The 19,905-nt window shown below is 38.8% G+C and overlaps 1 protein-coding gene across 1 annotated transcript in view; it reads left to right on the top strand.

Annotated features, from left to right (window-relative positions):
• Positions 1-19,905, top strand: part of MAP2K5 (mitogen-activated protein kinase kinase 5) — a 116,258-nt gene that overhangs the window by 25,718 nt on the left and 70,635 nt on the right. Inside the window, exon 4 of the mRNA XM_007445606.1 lies at positions 8,805-8,834. Coding sequence (XP_007445668.1) covers positions 8,805-8,834 — 30 coding nt within the window. The remainder of the gene's footprint in view (positions 1-8,804; positions 8,835-19,905) is intronic.

Below are 19,905 nucleotides of genomic sequence, written 5' to 3'. Positions count from 1 at the left end.
GATGAGTGGGAGGGCTCATCAATGTCAAGGATAGCATTTCAGTTATCTATTACTCTTAATAAATTATCCAACATTAATAGCTTAAAATAACCATTTATTTTTTTCTCAGGATTCTGTGGGTGGTGAGGGTGTAGTCAGATGGTGGTTAAGAAGGGAAATCCAAGATGACTTCACCTGCATGCATGGAGTCTTGGTGTGGGGATGGCCACTCCATACCTCTCCCTTCCTTTCTTCCCTTCCCCCTCTGTCAGGAGCAGCAACACACAGAGAGGCCAGAAGTGTGAGCATATTACCTAATTATGACTCTCTTGACTTTGAAATGTCTGGAAATACAAGTGTGGCTTAGACTGCACTCGATAGACTATACCCCAGCCCTGATGTTTTCTCAGGTACCTGTAGCTACATGACTCCAGTGAGCAGTTTAGAAATGGAGGACACCCTACCAAGCTAGGTCTCTAGGGGCTGTTATCAGGATTAAAGCCACCCCACTGTTAGAGCACACAGGTCAGCGTTATACAAACATATTGAAAGAGTGTCATTTCTTAATTCTTACTGTAAAGATTAAAATGGTTATTGAATTAAGCACATGAGATGGATTTGGGGGCAGTTAACTCTAATCTTTTCTTCTTGTACCCCTTCAGTCTTTAACAAGAAATAAGCCATCTGAATTAATCATAATGCTGAAGTATGTGAAAGTGATTATTCTAAGCAGTGAAATATGTGTAAGAGGGCCTTACCAGTTAAAACAGTCAGCCCCTAATACTGAAAAGTTTGTATACTATGTTTATTAAAGTATTGTAGCTTTAATAGTAGAAGCAACCAAGCCATGCAGCACCAAGTTGACCAAGCTCTAGGAGACATCACCATCAGGGCGTATATCATAATCAACAAATGCTCATCATCAGCCTACTGCAAAATACTATTTCTGGTGTCATGGTGAGCATGTGAAAGTTTATGACTTAGAGTTTGCCCTTAAACAAGTGAAATTTACCAGCATTAGAGATACAGGAAGATAGTTACCAGGTGGGATGTGATACACTGCCCAGTGAATGGTATGAACAGGGAGGGTATGGAATTTGTCCTCACAATTGTTTTCTGGGACTAACTCCCAACAGAAGAGGAGGAATAATTTGAAACAAACTCTGAAAGTATAGGTAGCTTGGAGTCATCTATTCATCCATTACACTATCTCAGATTCCACCTAGGAAAACCACCCTTAGTATTGCATTTTGAGTTGTTCACAAGTTGAAGAACATTTATTTTTCTATTAGAAAAGTAAAATGTCTGCTTTCACCCATCATGACTGAACTTTATCTCTCTTTAATTCAGAGTCTCTCACTGAATTTCCTCTCAAGGCACAGAACACCATCAAAAGAGACCTTTGCAGTTGTTTCTGAGTGACTTTTAGAAATTCAGTTATATACCCAGATATTATTTAATTAGCATTGCTCTGAGTGAAGCTACTGATGGAAATCAACTTGAAACACTTAGAATGTCTTCAAAGCTACAAAAGTGGGTCTATTTAAATGGAGGGTTACCTTTTATTTTTTTATCAATTAACTGTGTCATATTTACTGTGGCCTAGTTGAAGTTATATATTGCATTTAAACCACAGTGTTCCACTAAAAAATTATTCAGAGTTTTTGATCTTATACAGTATAGACAGACTGATATATACACACACACATATACAAACACACGCACACACATATATACACATATATGCATACATATACATATATATGCATAAACACACACAAATTCTTTTTTAAAGAGAAAAAAGAAAATGATGCAAGTGAAATAGCATTATGGGAGAGGAAGGAGAATTATGTTTTTTAGGACAGCAGGGTTAGAAAGACCAAGCAACATTTAAAGATTCAAAACAATAGCATTTAGCGTGAAATCTACTTTTAATCATCCTTACCCAGCCATCAGAATGAAGAAAGACAGTGTCCAGCTGTAGCAGTAGTTTGGTAGCAGGAGAATTAGAAGTAAAGGTACTAATGCCTGAGGGGTGGGTCATGAATTAATAATTGCTATGTGGCGGATGAGCCCCGTCAGAAGAGCTGAAAATGAGGAAGTTGCCTTGCAGAGCGCTATCAATCACTCAGTGACCATAACTTCCAGTAATTAGTGTATTTTATGGGCCTTTGCTTCAGTGGCTCGAAAGCACATATGCTCCAGTCACAGCTAAACTTTACCAGAGTAATATTCCAGGATGATTTATCCTCCTGCTGCGCTGGGATATAACCCTATATTAGGTGAAGATTGTGAACTAAGCTTCAATAAAGTGTAAGTTTAGGTACAGTTTGCCCAGGTTGAGACCTCAATGTATCATGCTTTTCAGCATGCATGGTTAGACTACAGCAAGCAATCATTTTTAACAGTAAAACAAATAAAGCAATTAAAGGAACAGCATTAGGATATTGTACTTGTGAATTACTGTTGCCCTGGTCCCATTTAAGTGTCCACTGTAATAAACCCATTTCTAATTTAAAAAGAGAATAAAAAAAACCCACTGTATTAGAAACATTTATTTGTGATGCTATCTTTTCTCCATTATTATTAGTAATCTGTGGGATAGAATGCAGGACCTTCTGAATGATGGATAAATGTTTGATTTATTTCTTTGTGCTACTGTGCTTGGGATCTTTAAGTTAAAATAAATTTACTTTTTATTAATGGACTCTGGTGAGGATGAATAGTTCTTTTTAAAATATTGGGACCTGTTAAGAAGCACTCCTGGTGGGAAACTCACATTTAGGCTCTTTCTACACAAAGAAAATGTTGTGAGCTCTCCAGAGCACTTGGCACCTTTTGAACAGGCGTCGTGAGTTATTTGCCGTGGTTCATTCACCCTCTGCACTGGAAGTCTCTGGGGCCTTTGCAGACAGGGGCCTTTGCCATTGCCAAAGCATCTGTAGAGCCCAGAGTTACCAGTAATTTAACAAGCTTTGCCACCAACCTACAGTATGACCTTGAGCAAATTAATTAAGCTTCTTGTGCCTCCGTTGGGCCATGATTCTGTTTTGTGTTAAAGAAATCCTTGGAGTTATAGGAAAGCATTATGTGAAAAGAAGTATAAATTGAATAGGGAAAACATATGCATGGTTCCACTGAATTCTTTTTAGGGTGAAATGTTTCTACACTACTTTTAATGACAGCTGTTCTTGAATTTCTTTAAATATAGACACTGGTGATAAGCTGATTTCACCAAGCATGGGTGGGAAGGTGTACACAGTTTGATTTTTTTTTTGTTATATTTAATATTCCGTCTTTAATTTGCAATGTATTATAATGTCACACAAGTTAAAACAATAATAGTAAAACAAACTAATTGTCTTTAATTAAAGTGAATTAGGTTTTGATTTTAATATATTTGATGTAGTGAAAACTGATAATGTGGAGGGTCCCAAAGGTTATTAGGGCATATTTCTGTTGGGCCTGATGGTGGTAGTAATAACCCTCTTCCTCATAGTTCTAGACATGAACAAATATGCCACTTCATCCGTCTCTGTTACTCGCACTTATGCCCCTCCACAGGGGTTGCACATTCCACAAGTTATCAGCTAATGGCGTTATACATTAAAAATTGAAGCTTTCCTCACTCCGAGGCCTTTCAAGTCTTTGTTCTTAAGCCCAAGACACTTCGGAGTGCAGCTGCAAACTATAGGCAGAAGATTAAATTAATTTGTAACTCTTTTTTTTTTGGTACTGCATTACTAAATCCTCCACATTTAATTGAAACCCTACTTCAAGACGCTTTGTGTTTCTGTGTTCTTTGTTGTCAATTTAACCTCCAAAGCACTTTAACACTGGTAAATTGCTGTTATATCCTTTGGATTGTTTTTAAACCATACAGTAAGAGGACAGTGAAATTGATACACGGGAAGAAAAGAAAAATCTTAGGGTAGATTTTGAGGTATTTAGTATTTATTATGGTCCTTCGCTAGCATAGTTTCAGATGATTTAAACTCTCTCTCTAGGACTGTGTAAATTGGTCTTGGGATGAAATCTCACCTAGGGAATTTTATGTAATCCAGTAGTTAAGTCTGATTTTTTTAAAGTTTCCCTGTGTCTGAATGTCCCAAAGTGGCTGCTGCATTTCTATAAAATAAAGGTTTAACTGCAGTGCACAATCTAAATGCAAAATCCTTCGATGGAAATTTAATTGTGTAAAATGTGCACAAGGGTAATTAAGAACAAATTTTAGAACATTTCAGACTATAAAGTCCTCCTTCAACTAGATCACTGGCTATATTGGAAATGCTTATTTTCAATTTGCAGTTTTGCTGAGAAACATAGAATATGTCTAAATTAAGAATTTATAAAATCCAGGGCTCTTCTTGTATAACTGTAAATTTAAAGCTACTCCCACATTGTTGATATTCTAAGTTGGTCAGTTGATCACCAAAAACATATCCTGAGTTTGTGTCCTGCTCTTGCTTTCTGGTTACAATGTATGTTTTCTCTTTATCATTTATGACTTCATGACAATAATTATTCTTATTATCAACAGAAGCCATTTTTGTTGCTTTGTAAATAAATATCTTCTACCCTTTTTGTTAAAATACAAAGGTTTCTATCACACATTTGTTATGTATTTGGCAATTGTTATAATCACACTCACACATATATTGGTTATTTAAGTGATAAAGTCCAACCTATTCAGATACTGCTAACTCAAGAGTATTTCATAGATTATGGTTGGACAAATCAAAGATCAATAAGATAACACTGAGGAGCAGTCCTAGTTTTACAGTGAAAGGTTAGTGGTTTACTGTTATTTACCAACTGGTAAATGTTTTTAGAGCATTCTTTCTCTGCCTTTTGCATAGTAAATCTCCCACCACGAACAGAGTATTTAGCACTTTGCTGAATCTTATGTATTTAAAATTAAAATGCACTTTTTTATTTAACATTAAATAGAATCCTCTCCCTCCCTCATCTCTACCTCCACTTCCCCAAAATAAATAAAGCTTTTCCAAATCTTTTACAGTGTGAGCCGCTCCCCTGCTGGGAATAGAAAGGATGTTAGAGTCATTTGATGAATTGCTCGCGCTTCTGTGCGCCCACATTTTTCAATATACTTTTTTTTAACTGGACTTAAGCTGCCTAAATTTAAATGCTTCTTTTGAAAAGATGATAAAGAGGGCAAAGACTTCCATTGGCTAAGCCCTAATCTGTTTGCTTTGTTGTGATTCTTTTTTTTTTTTTTCTTTAACCTATTTATAAATCTACATCTACATACAAAGGTCATTGGTTGGCTGAACTTAAACCATTTTTCTCAGTAAATTTAATTAAGAAAATACAGTGCAACTCATAAGCAAATGAGTTTTTTCCTAGTTTTAAACCAAACCACCCTCTTGAGTGCTGATTGCCTTGCCCGACCCCTGGTGATACAGAAACAGGCAAAATCAAAAAGGACATTAAAGCTTCATTAAATCTGAAACACATTTAGTACAGTGACATATCTGCAGGCCATTTCAGAGAAGATTACATACTCTCTTTTGTAAGTTTCCTAATTTATAATACCTTGACAATAAAAACTGGGGAAATGCAAGTAGATTAATAGACCAGTAAGGGTAAAAGATACAGAATGGCCCCAGGTCCATCTGTCTCTGAAATATTCACTCATAGCATATGTATGTACTCCCTCTTCCCCATAAGGGTTCAGTGTTTATTTTGACTTTTGACAGCCTCAGCCATATCTGCTAAGAGCCCTTTTCCTTTTTTACCTTCTCCTAATTGAACTTGATAAAAAGGTTCTAGAGCTTAGCTATATATTTCCTTCTATTTGGCCACCAGACAAATAGTGTAGAACATAAACACTGCAGCTGCATTAAACCTGAAAGGGCAGAGACATACATGGAAGGCAGCTCCCTCTCCCAGGGCCTTAAAATGACTGCTTGTGGTGCCAGCCTTATAGTACCGCTGCCAGTTTTCACTAGTGCAGAATTGGAATCCTTGGCTTGCCACTGGAGCAGCCCAGTGGTGACACTGTGGGAGAGGAAATGATTGTTGCACGTCTCTGGTCAAGAACAGGGACCATTCTCTGCCCTCAGATTGAAAAGAGGTCAGACCTGTAAGATGCCTTAGAAACAGTCCTCGCAGGAATGTAGTTGACAAGTAAGACTGAGAGCTTCCACAGGATATCAGGAAAGTGCACATGAGTAAAGCCAGTTCCAAGAATGTTGAGGTCACTAGTTCAAACATTGCCACCTGTTCCCAAGCAGGCTGGTACGGAGATGCTCCCTGCTGAATTTTCTCTCTGTTCTCCTGATGGAGGTCTCTTACAGAGTAAATGAATATCATCAGCCAGCCTAATTACCTTTTACCAGTTGTGAGAGGGGGCCAAGTAGATGAGTGCACATTCCCAAGTCTGCTGTAGCCTTGCCTCTCCATAGAATAGTGATGACTTGAGAATTTGAGGCTTTGTGTTGAAGTGGAAAAGGTTCACATTTTTCACCTCATCCTACTCTTTTTTTTTTTTTAAAAGTCTTTTATCATTGCTTAGTTCTTTAATCTACAAGAACCAATGGCCAGTGTTGGCACTGGCCAGCTAGTTTAGACCTTAACTGTATATATGGTGGGCAGGTTTCTTCTGCTGGTAAGCTACGTGGACAGAATTCTTCCATAGGCCCTAATGACATGTTCAACATGTACCAGAGTGAATGGTGCAGCACCTGTAGAAGGACTTCAGATAGGATGTTCTAAACGTTTTCTAGTAGTTATTAAGCTGTCAGCTTTTTCAGACGAGAGACCCTCCTCTTGCTACTTTTTCCAAATGAAAGAATGTGCAAAACTCATAATCTACAGATGGGTGTGATGATAGGTGACAGCTTTTGGTGAGCTGTCACTGCCTGTCAGTTCAGTATAGAATGGTGCAAATGCCTAGCCCACCCATTACTGCCACAAAAGACCATAATGGCTCTTTCTGAATCAATGTGCACATTCTCATTGGCCAGAAACACTGTATTTACAGAATGTAAGTCAAATCAATAGCCTGTATTGGGTGAGGGTGGAGTGGAGGCAGTGGAGAGCTGAGTCCCTCCCCTTCCTAACTAATAGCAGCATATAGACAACAGACATAATCACACAAAACTGTGAAAGGGAGTTTGATTAACATCCGTACTCTCTTTCCTTCACTCTATAGTTGAACAGATTAATGACATCCACCAAATGAAACAATGATAGTATAACTTTATGTCTTGAAAATCTGAGAATTCTGAGTATACAAGAAATGAGTACAAGGTAACAAATCTTACCAAGTATTCATATATATATATGTACACACACACATACACACACACACACACACACACACACACACACACACACACACAAATCCAAATGAGTGTTGGCCCTTTCCAGGTAGTCACCTTACATGGTAATATGGTTTATTCCTATTACATTGCTGTTGCTCAAACTGGTTTTAGAACTTTAAAAATTAACCTCAGCATCTTCACATCTATCCTTATTAAGGAGCAAAATATTTTTTCTTTGAACTTGGCTTTGGGTTTTGGTAATACCCATAGGCCGTTCAGACCTTAGTCAACAAATAATTTACATGATCAAAAAACAGAGGGGTATAATTTTAAGCTCAAGATAAGATGCAGTTCTAATAAAATGAAGTCGTTGTTCTTCTGTGACTTGAAATGATTCTAAACACAGTTCCAAAAGAGGGAGTTCAAAAATGTTTGAGTAGTGTCAGTGTCTTTGAGATAAGTGCATAACTTCTCAGGATCTAGAAAAGCAATGTAATATGCTGGAAAGAACCCTGGATGAAGTTGCAAGCCTTGGGGTCAGTCCCCAGGCTTCTACTGATGAACTGTGTGGAAACATCTTGAATGGGACTCTGGGGTTCTAATCTGTAAAACAGATTGATGTTTCCTTGGATCCGTTCTAGCTTCAAAGTTCCCTGATGTAGTGATTCTACTTTGAAAATATTTACAAATACCTATAAAGGATTTCAGACTTGACGATGGGCCACATTATGAAGTTGCAAAATTTAGCCACAGTTTTTCTTTAAATAAATTATGGTATGTTTGGTAAATTTGATCTTATCACTTCATATCAATCCTATTCCTGGTTGAATCATTTTGTTTTCACAGATGAGAATGCAAAGACCAAAATTAAGTGAGTGGCCTAGAAACACATAACAGTTTACAAATTAAATAAAATTGGGAGCTGTAAGGATTCAGTTACCCAATTTCAGACCTATAGTTCCAACTTCATAGTCTTGAACTGCCACTTTCCCACTAGTAGTAGCTCTTTTCTTCTAAATATAAATGGTTGAAAAAAACTAACAAATAAGTGAAAATAATGGCAAAATTTTCTATTTCACGTGGCCCACTCTGCATTTCCTACAGCTCTTCCTATAATACTTATAACTGAAAATTCTACAGAGCTGTGGACTAGGAGCAATTAAGTGTTTCCATTTTTACAAGAGGAAAAGCCAACAGTATCCTATGGTTTTACATCTCTGTTTAGAAGAAACTGTCGTACACTTGTAAATGTGAATAATGCCCGTACAGCTGACAATATTCCTAAGAGAAACTATGTAAGGGTAGTGTTTAGTTGTTAAAAATAGAATATTTTATCAGGGATACAACATTGTCCAGTGTAAATGTTCATTCTATATATAGCTTTCAATGTAATTACAGCAATAATTTAGTTTGTGCATTTAAGGTTGTGAGCTTTTTATATTTGCTGGATGTAATTCTGAAATTTAGTACTTGTCTGTCTTAAGATCTGCCCTGCATGCAAATCTATAACTAGACAAATATTATTTCCTTTCTCAGCTTGCTCTTGGGAGGTTTCCATATCCTCAGGTAAGATTGTTCATTACTGCCATTTTCCACTGTGACATTCATTCCTATGTATGAAGTGCAGGGAGCAATTGTGAACATTTGAGCCACATACAAATAAATCTGTCCTGTTAAATTGAAAAGTGATATCTTAAAGGAGTCATTTAGGAGTCTCTATTGATTTTTGATTTTTTTGTACTCCAGATTTTTTTCCTCTTTGTTAAAGGTTGAAAGCCATCATTGTGCTCTTCCTTTGTGTGGCACTGGTAATGTTTTTCCTCATCCCAACCCAGTAGCATGTGCTCTTACTGAGGTTGGAAGAGGGGCACAGCCTTTTCTTGATACACTATTTGCGTTTTTGGATTCAATTAGTTATTTGAATTAAAGGATTGAGGTGAAGGGTGAAAATATCTAATCTAAGTCATTATTTTTGCTAAGCAAATAGATGGGCCCCCAATTTTATGTGGCTGTGATTTCAAACATTTTCTTTTTAAAAAATTTGTCCTTCCTATTTACATTTCTAGGAAAATAAAATGTCCATTATGTTACCATTGCTGATAATAATCTCTGTAGTAATTTCTTTAAGATTTTTATTATAGAAGGGTGCTAGCACTTAAAATATAAAGCTATTTTGTGGTTTGAAAATGATTCCCCAGTGTGTGTGGGGAAATAAGTAAAATGTCTAGAGGGATGAAAAATGAATGGTTTGACTGTTGGCTGATGCTCCCTGTTTTTCTGGCATCTTGGTCTGTACAGGCCAAAGTGCCTGGAGGCATGTCTGATTTAAAGGTGGTGTTGGTCTCTGCTCTTTAAGCATCTATTAACTTGCTATTATTATGCAAATAAGTGTTGTATTACACATACTAATTTATGCATGGTTAGATTATGCAGATGCATCACAAACATGGTTATTGAATAATAGGATGGGGCTCATTCTCTCTACCATCTTTATAAGCAGTTTGAAGCAAATTGTCCTGGTACCCATGTGGACATTTAAAGCCCCTTCACACGCTGAAATGTCTCTTTTGTATCCTTTTTCTTTTACAGTTAAAGCCATCAGATAAGTGGAGGAGAAAGCATCCAGGTTGTTAGGTTCAAGAGTGTCAGTCTCACTTTTCAAATTTGTAGGATTCTTTGTTTAAACATAATCTTTTCCTTAAAGAGAAGATCCTAAGTGTAATCACTTGGCATGCATGCTCGCATTTAGTGAGATTTTACTGTGTACAGCCTTGCTGCTTAGCTCTAGGTAGCCCATCAAATTAAAATCACATTTTCAGGATTTATAGCTCATTAGAATATTTATCTTGGTAAGCCTCTTATTCTGTCAGTAATTTTTAAACAATTCACTGTTTGGCCAGTGTATGCAATCGCCTCAAATTTTGTAAGTGAAGAGAAGAGGCACTATATAACTTCTCTCTCAAACAAGTCTTAACAGAAAACTTGTATAAGCCATCTAAGAAAAAAAAAATACCAAAGATTGGGAATGTAGCTGTATTCTTGAGATTCCTAATGCCTAGAGTATTTAATCAGTGAGATTTGATAAGTGATAAGTCTAAGAAACGATTGCATTTGACAAATGAAGCTTTTGCAGGCTCTGGTCGAATTTAGAAAGAGGCTGTCTACCTTTGCAGTATTGTTTTCTGGAATGTTTAAGTATATGTTTACTTGATCAGTCGAGTGGAAGTTGGAAAATTCTAATGCGTTGAACTCCCTAGGTAGCAATCACTGTTATGCCAGAGTGAGGGGAAAACTGTATTCCTTGAATCGTGATAGAATATTGTCACCAAATTGGGACTTTCATTTCAAATAATAGAAGCAGGTTTGATGCCATCAGGTCTATTTCCCAGGTCTTTCAACAGAAGTTTGTGCACTTCATTGCTGGAATCATTAATGACTTTTGATGGAGTTGGCATTTATTTTACAGGCTTTGTACAATAGACTGAAGATTGGGAAAGGTTACTTTACAGATTCCTTTTCTACCCTTTTGCCTTCAAATAAAGTACATGAAGAAAAATGTTTATTTTTATAGTATCGCGGGGACTGGATTATGAAATAATACCTTCTCTTTGGCCCATATTATCTCATTTGAACCCCTAACCACTCTGTGTGATAGCCTCCCCTCATAAATTGGACAAACAGGATGGCTGATTTGCTCACTGTGGTACTGTAGGTGGTTTGGGGCCATTGAATCCCAAGTGGAATAGGCAGGAGTGAATCACACACTCTCAGGAGTGGAAAGTGATCTCAGACAACATCGAATCAAACCTCTCAACATTATCTCTGAAAAGCAAAGTTGAACACCTCCAGTGATAGGTAACTCACTAGTTTACAAAGCAGCCATAGAGTCAAAGTTTTATTTACCGGGCTGAGGACTGCCTCATCTTAATTATTACCCACTGGTCTGGCCCTTGAACATATGAAAGATTTTCATATATCCTTAAGATCTCACAGTTTTGCATCCCGTCTGTACCCAGGGCTGGGTACTCAAAGTCAAATCAGGGAACCAGATCTCAGCTGCCTTCACTAGTGGCAAGCTGAGGAGACTGGCCTGTTTGAAAGAACTCTAGACCAGGAGCTAGAAGATTAGGATTAGAACCCAGCTCTAACAAGCTCCGGTCACTGCAGGCCTTAATTCTTGCTTTGGCCTGTTTCCTCATCTCTAAAATGAGCATCCTGATACCTACCTGTCCTATCTGGTTAGAAGTATGCAGATCAAATAAGATTATGGATATGAATTTCTAATCCTCAACCAAAGGTTGCAAGAGGATGTGCTTGCAACCTGCCAGCTGGGGAAAGAGGGGAGGCAAGGCCAGCATCCAGACTCGTCCTTCCCCCAGCCCAGCGTCAGTGCTGCTGACAGCGTCGTTAGCAGCGTCTCTTCCTGCCGGTGACACAGTGTGTATCTGGTGGGGATGCAGATGAGGGAGGGGTGTTGGGAAGATAGCAGGGAGAGTCAGTAGCCGGGGACCAACATAAAGGTTAAAGGACTGGATTTTTGTTGAGATAATCATTCTCCATGAATTTCATTGTTTGGGGGGTTGGGTTTTTATCTGTTATTTGAAAACACTGTCTATTTTAGTTTCCTTTAGGCCTTAAAGTTGCGTAGCCTCACTGGCATGTAGTTTAGGGCTCTATGGAAAGAAAGGTTAGGAGCCATTATAAATACACGGTCTTATTACTACAGCTTATAATAGGAGGAACAACGATGTCAGATTCACCTAGCACCTTTCCGACATCCAGCTCCAAAGCACTTGCTGTTATCTGACTCGGGACTGTTATTTCCAGCCTCCAGGTGAGCAGACTGAGTCTCAGAGAGCTGAGGCGCCTTGCCTTGGGGATGAATGGGTACAGTTAGATCTAGGACTTGCAGGCGACTAAACCAAATGACTGGCTCTGTGAACTCTGATTTTGGTTTACTGTTCAAACCACTGCCCTCCTTCCCGCTCAGCCCCACCAAGCCCTTCTCCTGGCTCTCCTTCTCTGCCCTCAGGAGGCCTCCTGTGTAGATGAGAAGGGTTGTGCCATGGAAGATGATGACAAGACCATTCCCTAGAGCCCTTTTGCTTTTCTTACCATGTGTTTAGAGTGATGGATCTGGAGGGACCCAAGAGCTCTCACTGACCCTAGTGCCATTAAACTCTGGGTGCCTGGGAAGGATATTCCGCAATAGCATAATGAAAACTTGTGTTTTTAAACATCTGGTAAGCAGATAGTATCTCACTTTCTTGAACAATTCAGCTTTAATAGTCATCGGGAAAAATGTGCAAGTCCGGACAAGGACTAGAGCTGTGTATAGTTAATCATGTAGATCCAAATCCAGTTGACTTAAAAAACGTGATGGTGGGCAATGGTTTGTTTAACGGCACCATAATTTAGGAGAAATGAAAAAGATTGCCTGCTAAAAACTGTCATCCTTCATTCAAACTTTACAACAGTACCCTGCATTAGGATGACAGTAAATCCATTTCGGAGACTTCTCAGGGGATGTGCCAGCTCTGGCATTTGGAAATTGGTAAGCAAGATGCCACAGGAAAGTGAAGATAATATAGATACAAATGTATTTAAGGTACTTTTGCATGTGTAAAAATGTTCTTCTTTTGGCTGCATTTCCCGATCTTGGTTAATAAGTTACATCAAAATAACCTGAAGTTAAAAAAAGGAAAAAAATCTGAGCAAATAGTGCCCCTGGTATTGTAAAGCTTTGAATGTTTTCACACCCCATTAATTTATTACTTCTCTTTCTTCATCTTTAAATTTCATTTTTTTTTTCAAAAATTCCGACTCCCTGCTGCTGCAGTGATTTTCATCTTGTTGTTAATTTTCCCTGCTCCATATGGAGCTCCAGACATTTCACCTGGAGGCTGTACTAGATTTTGCTGTAGTGATTGTACTTCCGGAGGCCAAAACTGTCATTTAGGGTTCCTGGTGCATCTGTCTGCGCCAGGCTTTTCACTGGCATGGGAGAGTGTGAATAACAAATTGGATGCACCTGAGATTCAGATGATTAGTGTGTTCTGTGAATCTCCACGACTTGTAAGCAGATAGCTCTGGGGGGCCGGGGTGGGGGGGGGGGGGCGGGGGGGGCTAAACAGCAACTGGGTGAATCTGTACTCACACCTTACATTTGGGGCTTTGCGGGGGAAGTGCAAACATCCTCGGCAGTCTGAGTGCAGAGAGAGTAACAAATATTTCATCCTGCCTTGTCATTGATTAGAAAAGAGCCTTTAATTTCATTTCACCCCATGTTGTGATTAATTTGCATTCTTTGTCAGAAGTTAATGGAGTTTTTTATGGTTCACTCTGAAATCCTTGAAGACATCAGACTTGATCTGATGTTTATACAACCGCCAGCGGAGTTTTTTCGTTTGATTGATGGCAAGCTTGATGTTATTCCAAACGGCTTTTTAAGCTGTTTTTAAGAATTATTTGAATAAAATGCAAGCAAGATATTGTTGTAATGATCAAGATTATCTGTTAAAAATCTGTTTCAAATAAGGAAGGTGATAAGTAGTAAAAAGGATCAAAAATATGAGGTATAGTGAATGGTGATGTTATTTGTTAAAATACGTAACAATGGCATCCAAATAAATTATTGCAATATATAGAGGTCACTTTTATTGAAAAAGCGTACCATCATCTGGCCAAATAGAATAATTAAGGCCAAGGCAAAAGGAAAGTCTGCATCTTTGGGATTAAAAATCTTTACTACCAATTGGCATTTCTCATTTATTCTGCCACCTTTTGCCACCAATGTACGAAATAGAGATCTGCTGTGCTTAACTCAAGGAGACAGGGTCTGTCAGGCCTGTTAGCTGAGCAAAATGATGACACATTACTTGTCTCAATAAAGACACATTCTTAAATCCCAATACAAGTTAAACATAAGTGGATAATAGAGGATTTTAAGTGAAAAACATGTATTCTTAATAGTATAATGACTGGCCTTTTTCACAAGACAGTACAGAAATGAAAATATCCTGTTGTTAAAAAGCAAAATACCCCACTTGTTCATGGGTAAGAGAAACATGTGTTCACCACCCCCCCGTACACTGTATATCAAAGTATGAAGGAAGCTGTAGGCGGCATTTGCTCAGAACCCCCTGCTACTAACCAAGGAAATATGTTTTGCAAATGCTTTTTGATTACTGATACCATTTGTTTGATTTGGGGGCTTTGCCTTGCTTCAGCAGATCCTTGCTTTGCTGTGATGGCTGCTAGTGAGACTTACTCATAGGTCAAAAAGCTACTTATCTGAGCACTTTCATTTAAAACAGATTAATTTATTTGCTGTATCTGAAAGTTTGCTAAATAATTGGGTGGTTTTAATTTAAGTTACTGCTTTCTGATCCTTGTATTAACATGATCTAAGGTCCTTTTTATTATATGCAATCCATATTATTGACCACAATTGCCCTGTTTTCATTTAAATGTAAGCAGCTTGTCAAGTAGAAAATATTTTGTTTAACTTGGCCTGGAAACCTGCTATTTTAATGTGTGTGAGTTTTTTTTTCAATTGACAGACTGTCTTTTAAACATATGTTTATTTTGTAGTAATAAATTGTGCTCTGGATAGAGTATTTGTCTTGTAATAAAGTAGAAAGCATATGTTCTTAAAACTATTTTAAAATATTAAACATTTTTCAGAAGTTAATGTCAAAATACTAGAGTTTTTTTGGTGGTGGTGGTGGTGGTTTTTTGTGGTATGCGGGCCTCTCACTGTTGTGGCCTCTCCCGATGCGGAGCACAGGCTCCGGACGCGCAGGCTTAGCGGCCATGGCTCACGGGCCCAGCCGCTCCGCGGCATGTGGGATCTTCCCGAACCGGGGCACGAACCCGTGTCCCCTGCGTCGGCAGGCGGACTCTCAACCACTGTGCCACCAGGGAAGCCCCAAAATACTAGAGTTTTTACACCTAATTTTATTCATGTTTTAAAATCCTTTAAGTATATTATTACTAATCCTAATTTTGACAATTTAATATGGTTTTATATTCAGTGTTAAATTCACACTATAGATGTCACTGTCTTATTTATGTATTAATGTGCTAATTATGCCTAGACCAACCTAGTATTGCAAAATTAAACCTAAAAAGTTTGCCTTCTTTGCAAAGAGGTGTTTGGAATCTATCCTTTGTTGCATGAACTTTTTGAAATTTGAACATCAAGGATTTTAGTAAACTGTAAGTATCCAGATTTTGTGTGAGATCTCTGGTCAAAGAAAAAAATAGCAGTGGGTTATTACCCCAACTTCAGGTTCTAACCTTTAATTGGCAAGAGACCAAAAGAGTGATATGTGTGCAGTTTTATTTTTCCAAACATTTCTAGCCTACATGTTTTAATTCATTGTTTATTTTCATCCTCGCTATTGAGGATATAGACAGTTAAAGTATACTGATATTTCAAGCCATAAAATCAGATTTTATGTTCCATAAAATGCAGAGGTGAAATTTAGGTGATAGGAAGGTGTTCACTGATACACATTTGCTTCTTCCCAGGAATTTTTTAATTGCCTATGTCAAATTTTTCTCCCAATGTCTGTTTCATACTTATCAAGAGGTCTCATAATTTTATTTGCTTAGTCTGTGCTGAAGACAGGAGGTGGGTTCCCACTATATCTTTCTTTTTTTTTTTTTTTCTTGCGTTATGCGGGCCTCTCACTGTCGTGGCCTCTCCCATTTGTGGAGCACAGGCTCCGGACGCGCAGGCTCAGTGGCCATGGCTCACGGGCCCAGCCGCTCCGCGGCATGTGGGATCTTCCCGAAACGGGGCACGAACCCGCGTCTCCTGCATCGGCAGGCGGACTCTCAAGCACTGCGCCACCAGGGAAGCCCCCCACTATATCTTTAAAATGGAGCAGAAATGGAAGAAGATTATCCTCCAAGTGTGTGTAGCTTAGAAATGTGAAACTTTCCATTAAAGATAAATGACTTGTTAATACCTCAGTTGAGGTATATGTAGTTAGCCAGCTAGGTTAGTGATTGTCTCTGTTTTTTTAAAAAGCACTAACCCAATGTTGGTTTGGTTTTATAGCACCTTCTAAACTATTTTATGACATACATCTCAGTTTAATTGAACATGTATTTGTCATTGAGCATCTACTCTGTGCTGGCACTGTGCTGAGCACTGGGAGTACGGAAATGGAACAGATGTGGTCCTTTCTGTCAAAGAGTCCAATGCGGTGGGAAGAAAAACATAAACAAATGACAGTTGATATAAAAGGAGCCCTACAGGAGGTACTATGCTCTGGCCTTAAGAGGAAGAGGTCAGCTCACTTTAGGAAACTATGGTTTCACAGGGTAGATGATGCTTGAGCTGAGGCTCTAAGGCTAGAAGGATGGAGAAGAACTTTCCAGGTATTCTAGTCAAGAGGAGAGTCATCCTGTAAAAGATAAAGGTCTGAAGCAGCATATGTTGTATTTGGTGTCCTTGCAGTAAGTACTTCAACTCAACAGGCTACTGCTGCTACTGTGACATTCATCTCCCTAACAGTTTGGGAATGTCCTTAGATGACTTTTAAAGCAACACTGGGAGGGAAGTAAGAAAGAGTTGGTAGAATGATAGAGGAGAGAAGCGCTGTATCAGGATGGAGATGGCACATGTAGCAGAGACCAGATAATGAAATTTAAGCTTGAGAATTTCATGAATCCCTTTGAGATGACTGAGAGCCAGTGTGAGGTTGGAAATCTCTGCATTTCAAGATTTCTACCCTAAGGTCAGTTGGCACGTGCCTCTGAGGGGTTCCCTGCCACCCTTTATGAATTTAACTTGGCATATCATAGAACATTTTCTAGACTGCTGGAGGATTGGTCGTCATGATCAAATGAGCTAATACCTAAGAGACCACTTTGAAAAAAATAAGGTGGTAAATAAGAGCAAGGTAATATTAGTATTATTTATATTTCCAGAAAGTACTTTAGGGATTTACCTATGTAACTCTGAAAATATATGACCATGTCTCACTCCAGTTAGGACTAAAATGAATTACTTTTCTGATCCCATAAGAGCCTTCCTTTACAGTCTTTCTTTTTTGTGTTATAATTTATCATTCACAATCACCATCATTAATATATAGAATTATATGCAGAATCTAGTCATTTTTAATTCAGTAACTGGGGACCATGATTCTTTTACAATTTTTAAATAATCAGTTTAGCCCAGAAATAGAATTGAAGTTTGAAGTAATGAACTTGGTGCCCAGTCTGGCTTTCAGGGGTGACTTCGCTATCTTCTTTTCCTCTTAATCTTTGTGGTCTGGAAGGCCTTCCATTCTTACCCCTTTGGTTTCATTGGTACCGCCTCATGGAACCATAGAATTTCAGGATGTGAGGAGATCTTACAATGGTCTAGTCCAACTCATTGATTTTACAGAGGAGGAAAGGGGGGTCCATAGCCATTAAATGACTCACTGATGATTACCAGATATTTGGCAACAGGATCAGACTGTCTCTCACTCTAGAGGGATGGGGCAGGGGGAGAAAGTGAGAGAAGGCACCCAGAGGCTTTGAGCCCAAATAGCTATCCTTATTTTACACACCCATCCACTCAAGTACTGCCTCCAACTGTTGTAGGATGCTTCATGCCTGCCAGGTAATTGCTGATGGATATGGATCCCTGGGGGGAAGTGGTCTTCAACAGCAGTAGTAGCAGCAGCAACAGACAAAGATGTCCACTTTATTGTACTCCAGTGTTTTACTTATCACCATTCAGTATAGAAAACTTGGGTAGGTTTGGGGCTAGGGGCTCATTGGCATCCAGGTTCAAAAGGGGGCAGACCTGGCCAAGCTTTGTTTGAGTACAGATTACTTTTTAGATATTTAACAGTTCTGGATTAATGCCTGGGCAGTCTGGGAATTCTTCCTCAACTAAAATGTTAATGATGCTAAGAACCCAACCTTCTTTAGTGCCAATAAAACAGACAAGCTAAGTTCATTGAAAAATCGGTGAGTTGCCTAAAAGGAGCAAAGAGCTGATTCGATTTAAGACTGGAGATTGCCCAGGACACACCACGTGGAAAGAGGGTGCCAGGGACTGCTAGGAGCTAAGAAAGGAGGCAGTTGTCTGTTTACACTCAGAGCCAAGGTGTCGTCCCCAAAGAATTGTGGGAAACTGAGGAAAGCAATTAGAACCAAGTGTAGACTCTGTTGTGCTGTACACTGTCAAGGTCTATAGTTGGTGACACCATGGGGGGAAGGTAAGGAAGTCTGGGGAAAGAAAGACCAAAGAGGGTGATGGAGCTTGTCTTGTTTTGTGTTCAGAAACAGGTTTCAGAGAGCACCATTCTGGGCATGAGGAGACCTCGACCCCAGTCCTAGCTCTAGTTTGGTAAAATACAGTAAACAAAAGAATGTTCCCGGCTAAAGGCCTCCCTCCAGCCCCTGCTCTTTGGTCAGCCCTATGCCTCCTTGGTAGCCGGGCAGCTGGAAATGCTCAGTGACTCAGGGCAGAGGCAACTGGGGTACAAGAAGTGACACACCCAACAAATGACAAATTGAATCATTATCAGTATATGGTTTCCACCCAGCCACACACACAGAGTTAACCTGAGTTCTGGTCCTGGCTGTTCCTATTAGTTTTTTGACCTTATTTCTTTTCAGACCTCAGTTTTCTCATCTGGAAACTGATGGAGGTGGCCTAGGTCAGTCACGTGCCAATTACAGTAGGTGGCCATCCACTCTCTGGCACATACACACATGCATGCACACAGGAACACATTATCTGTTAATTTTCAAAATGTGTCTGAGTAATATCTTGTATGAACTAAGAGTTATTTGGTAAGCAAAGACTGAAAAATGCCGGACTAGATACTTCTGTGGTCTCCTTTCATCTTGTACGAACAGTTTCCTCCTCTTTTCTACACCTTCAGCCACCTTACTCAACACCATCTCCCCATGTCCTCCCTTAGAGTTTATTGAAACCTTATTTTACTTATACCAAAATATGAGAGGTGTGAACCGAAACTGAAACAGAAGTCAGACTTTCTTCAGTTCATTCTAGATCCATGACTTCTTCTCTTTAAACCTATTTTGAATTTACAGTCAAGCCAGTAAGACACATGTTAATTAACATGGTTATATGTGACTGTATTTCAAGACTTTTTTTCTTTCCTAATCCTGTATGAACCATGTGTTGGCTGCAGTTACAGCTTATCTCAGAATCTCAGCAGGCCAAAAAATGTTGTCAGATATATCGCGGATAAAGAAAAAAAAAGGAGCAATATGTGGAGTCTTAGCTCACAGAGAAAACCTTCCTTGCAATGCCTAAAAACATGACTTGTTTTGGGGGGCATGGGGAAGCTGTCTTAGAAATTTACAGTGTCCTGAATCCAGCGAACTATATTTTATACAAACATTCAGCGACATTTAGAGGTGCGTGCAAGCCCTGTGCTTAAGTCTCAGCTCTGCCACTAAATTTCAGGGAACTTAATAAGTCACTTTGTTTTTGTGGACCAGCAATTATATCTTATCCATCATCTGAGTCCTAGAGTCTAGTACAGTGGCTGGCACAGAGTAAGTACTTCATAAACATATATGAATTGATAATTTGGTTTAATTTTACTTTTTTTACATGTTGGCAATAGCATGTTTTAGAATCAGCAGG

Source organism: Lipotes vexillifer, unplaced genomic scaffold, assembly GCF_000442215.2.
Source record: "Lipotes vexillifer unplaced genomic scaffold, Lipotes_vexillifer_v1.1 scaffold972, whole genome shotgun sequence".
Taxonomy (NCBI): domain Eukaryota; kingdom Metazoa; phylum Chordata; class Mammalia; order Artiodactyla; family Lipotidae; genus Lipotes; species Lipotes vexillifer.
This window is presented reverse-complemented; position numbering and strand designations above follow the sequence as displayed.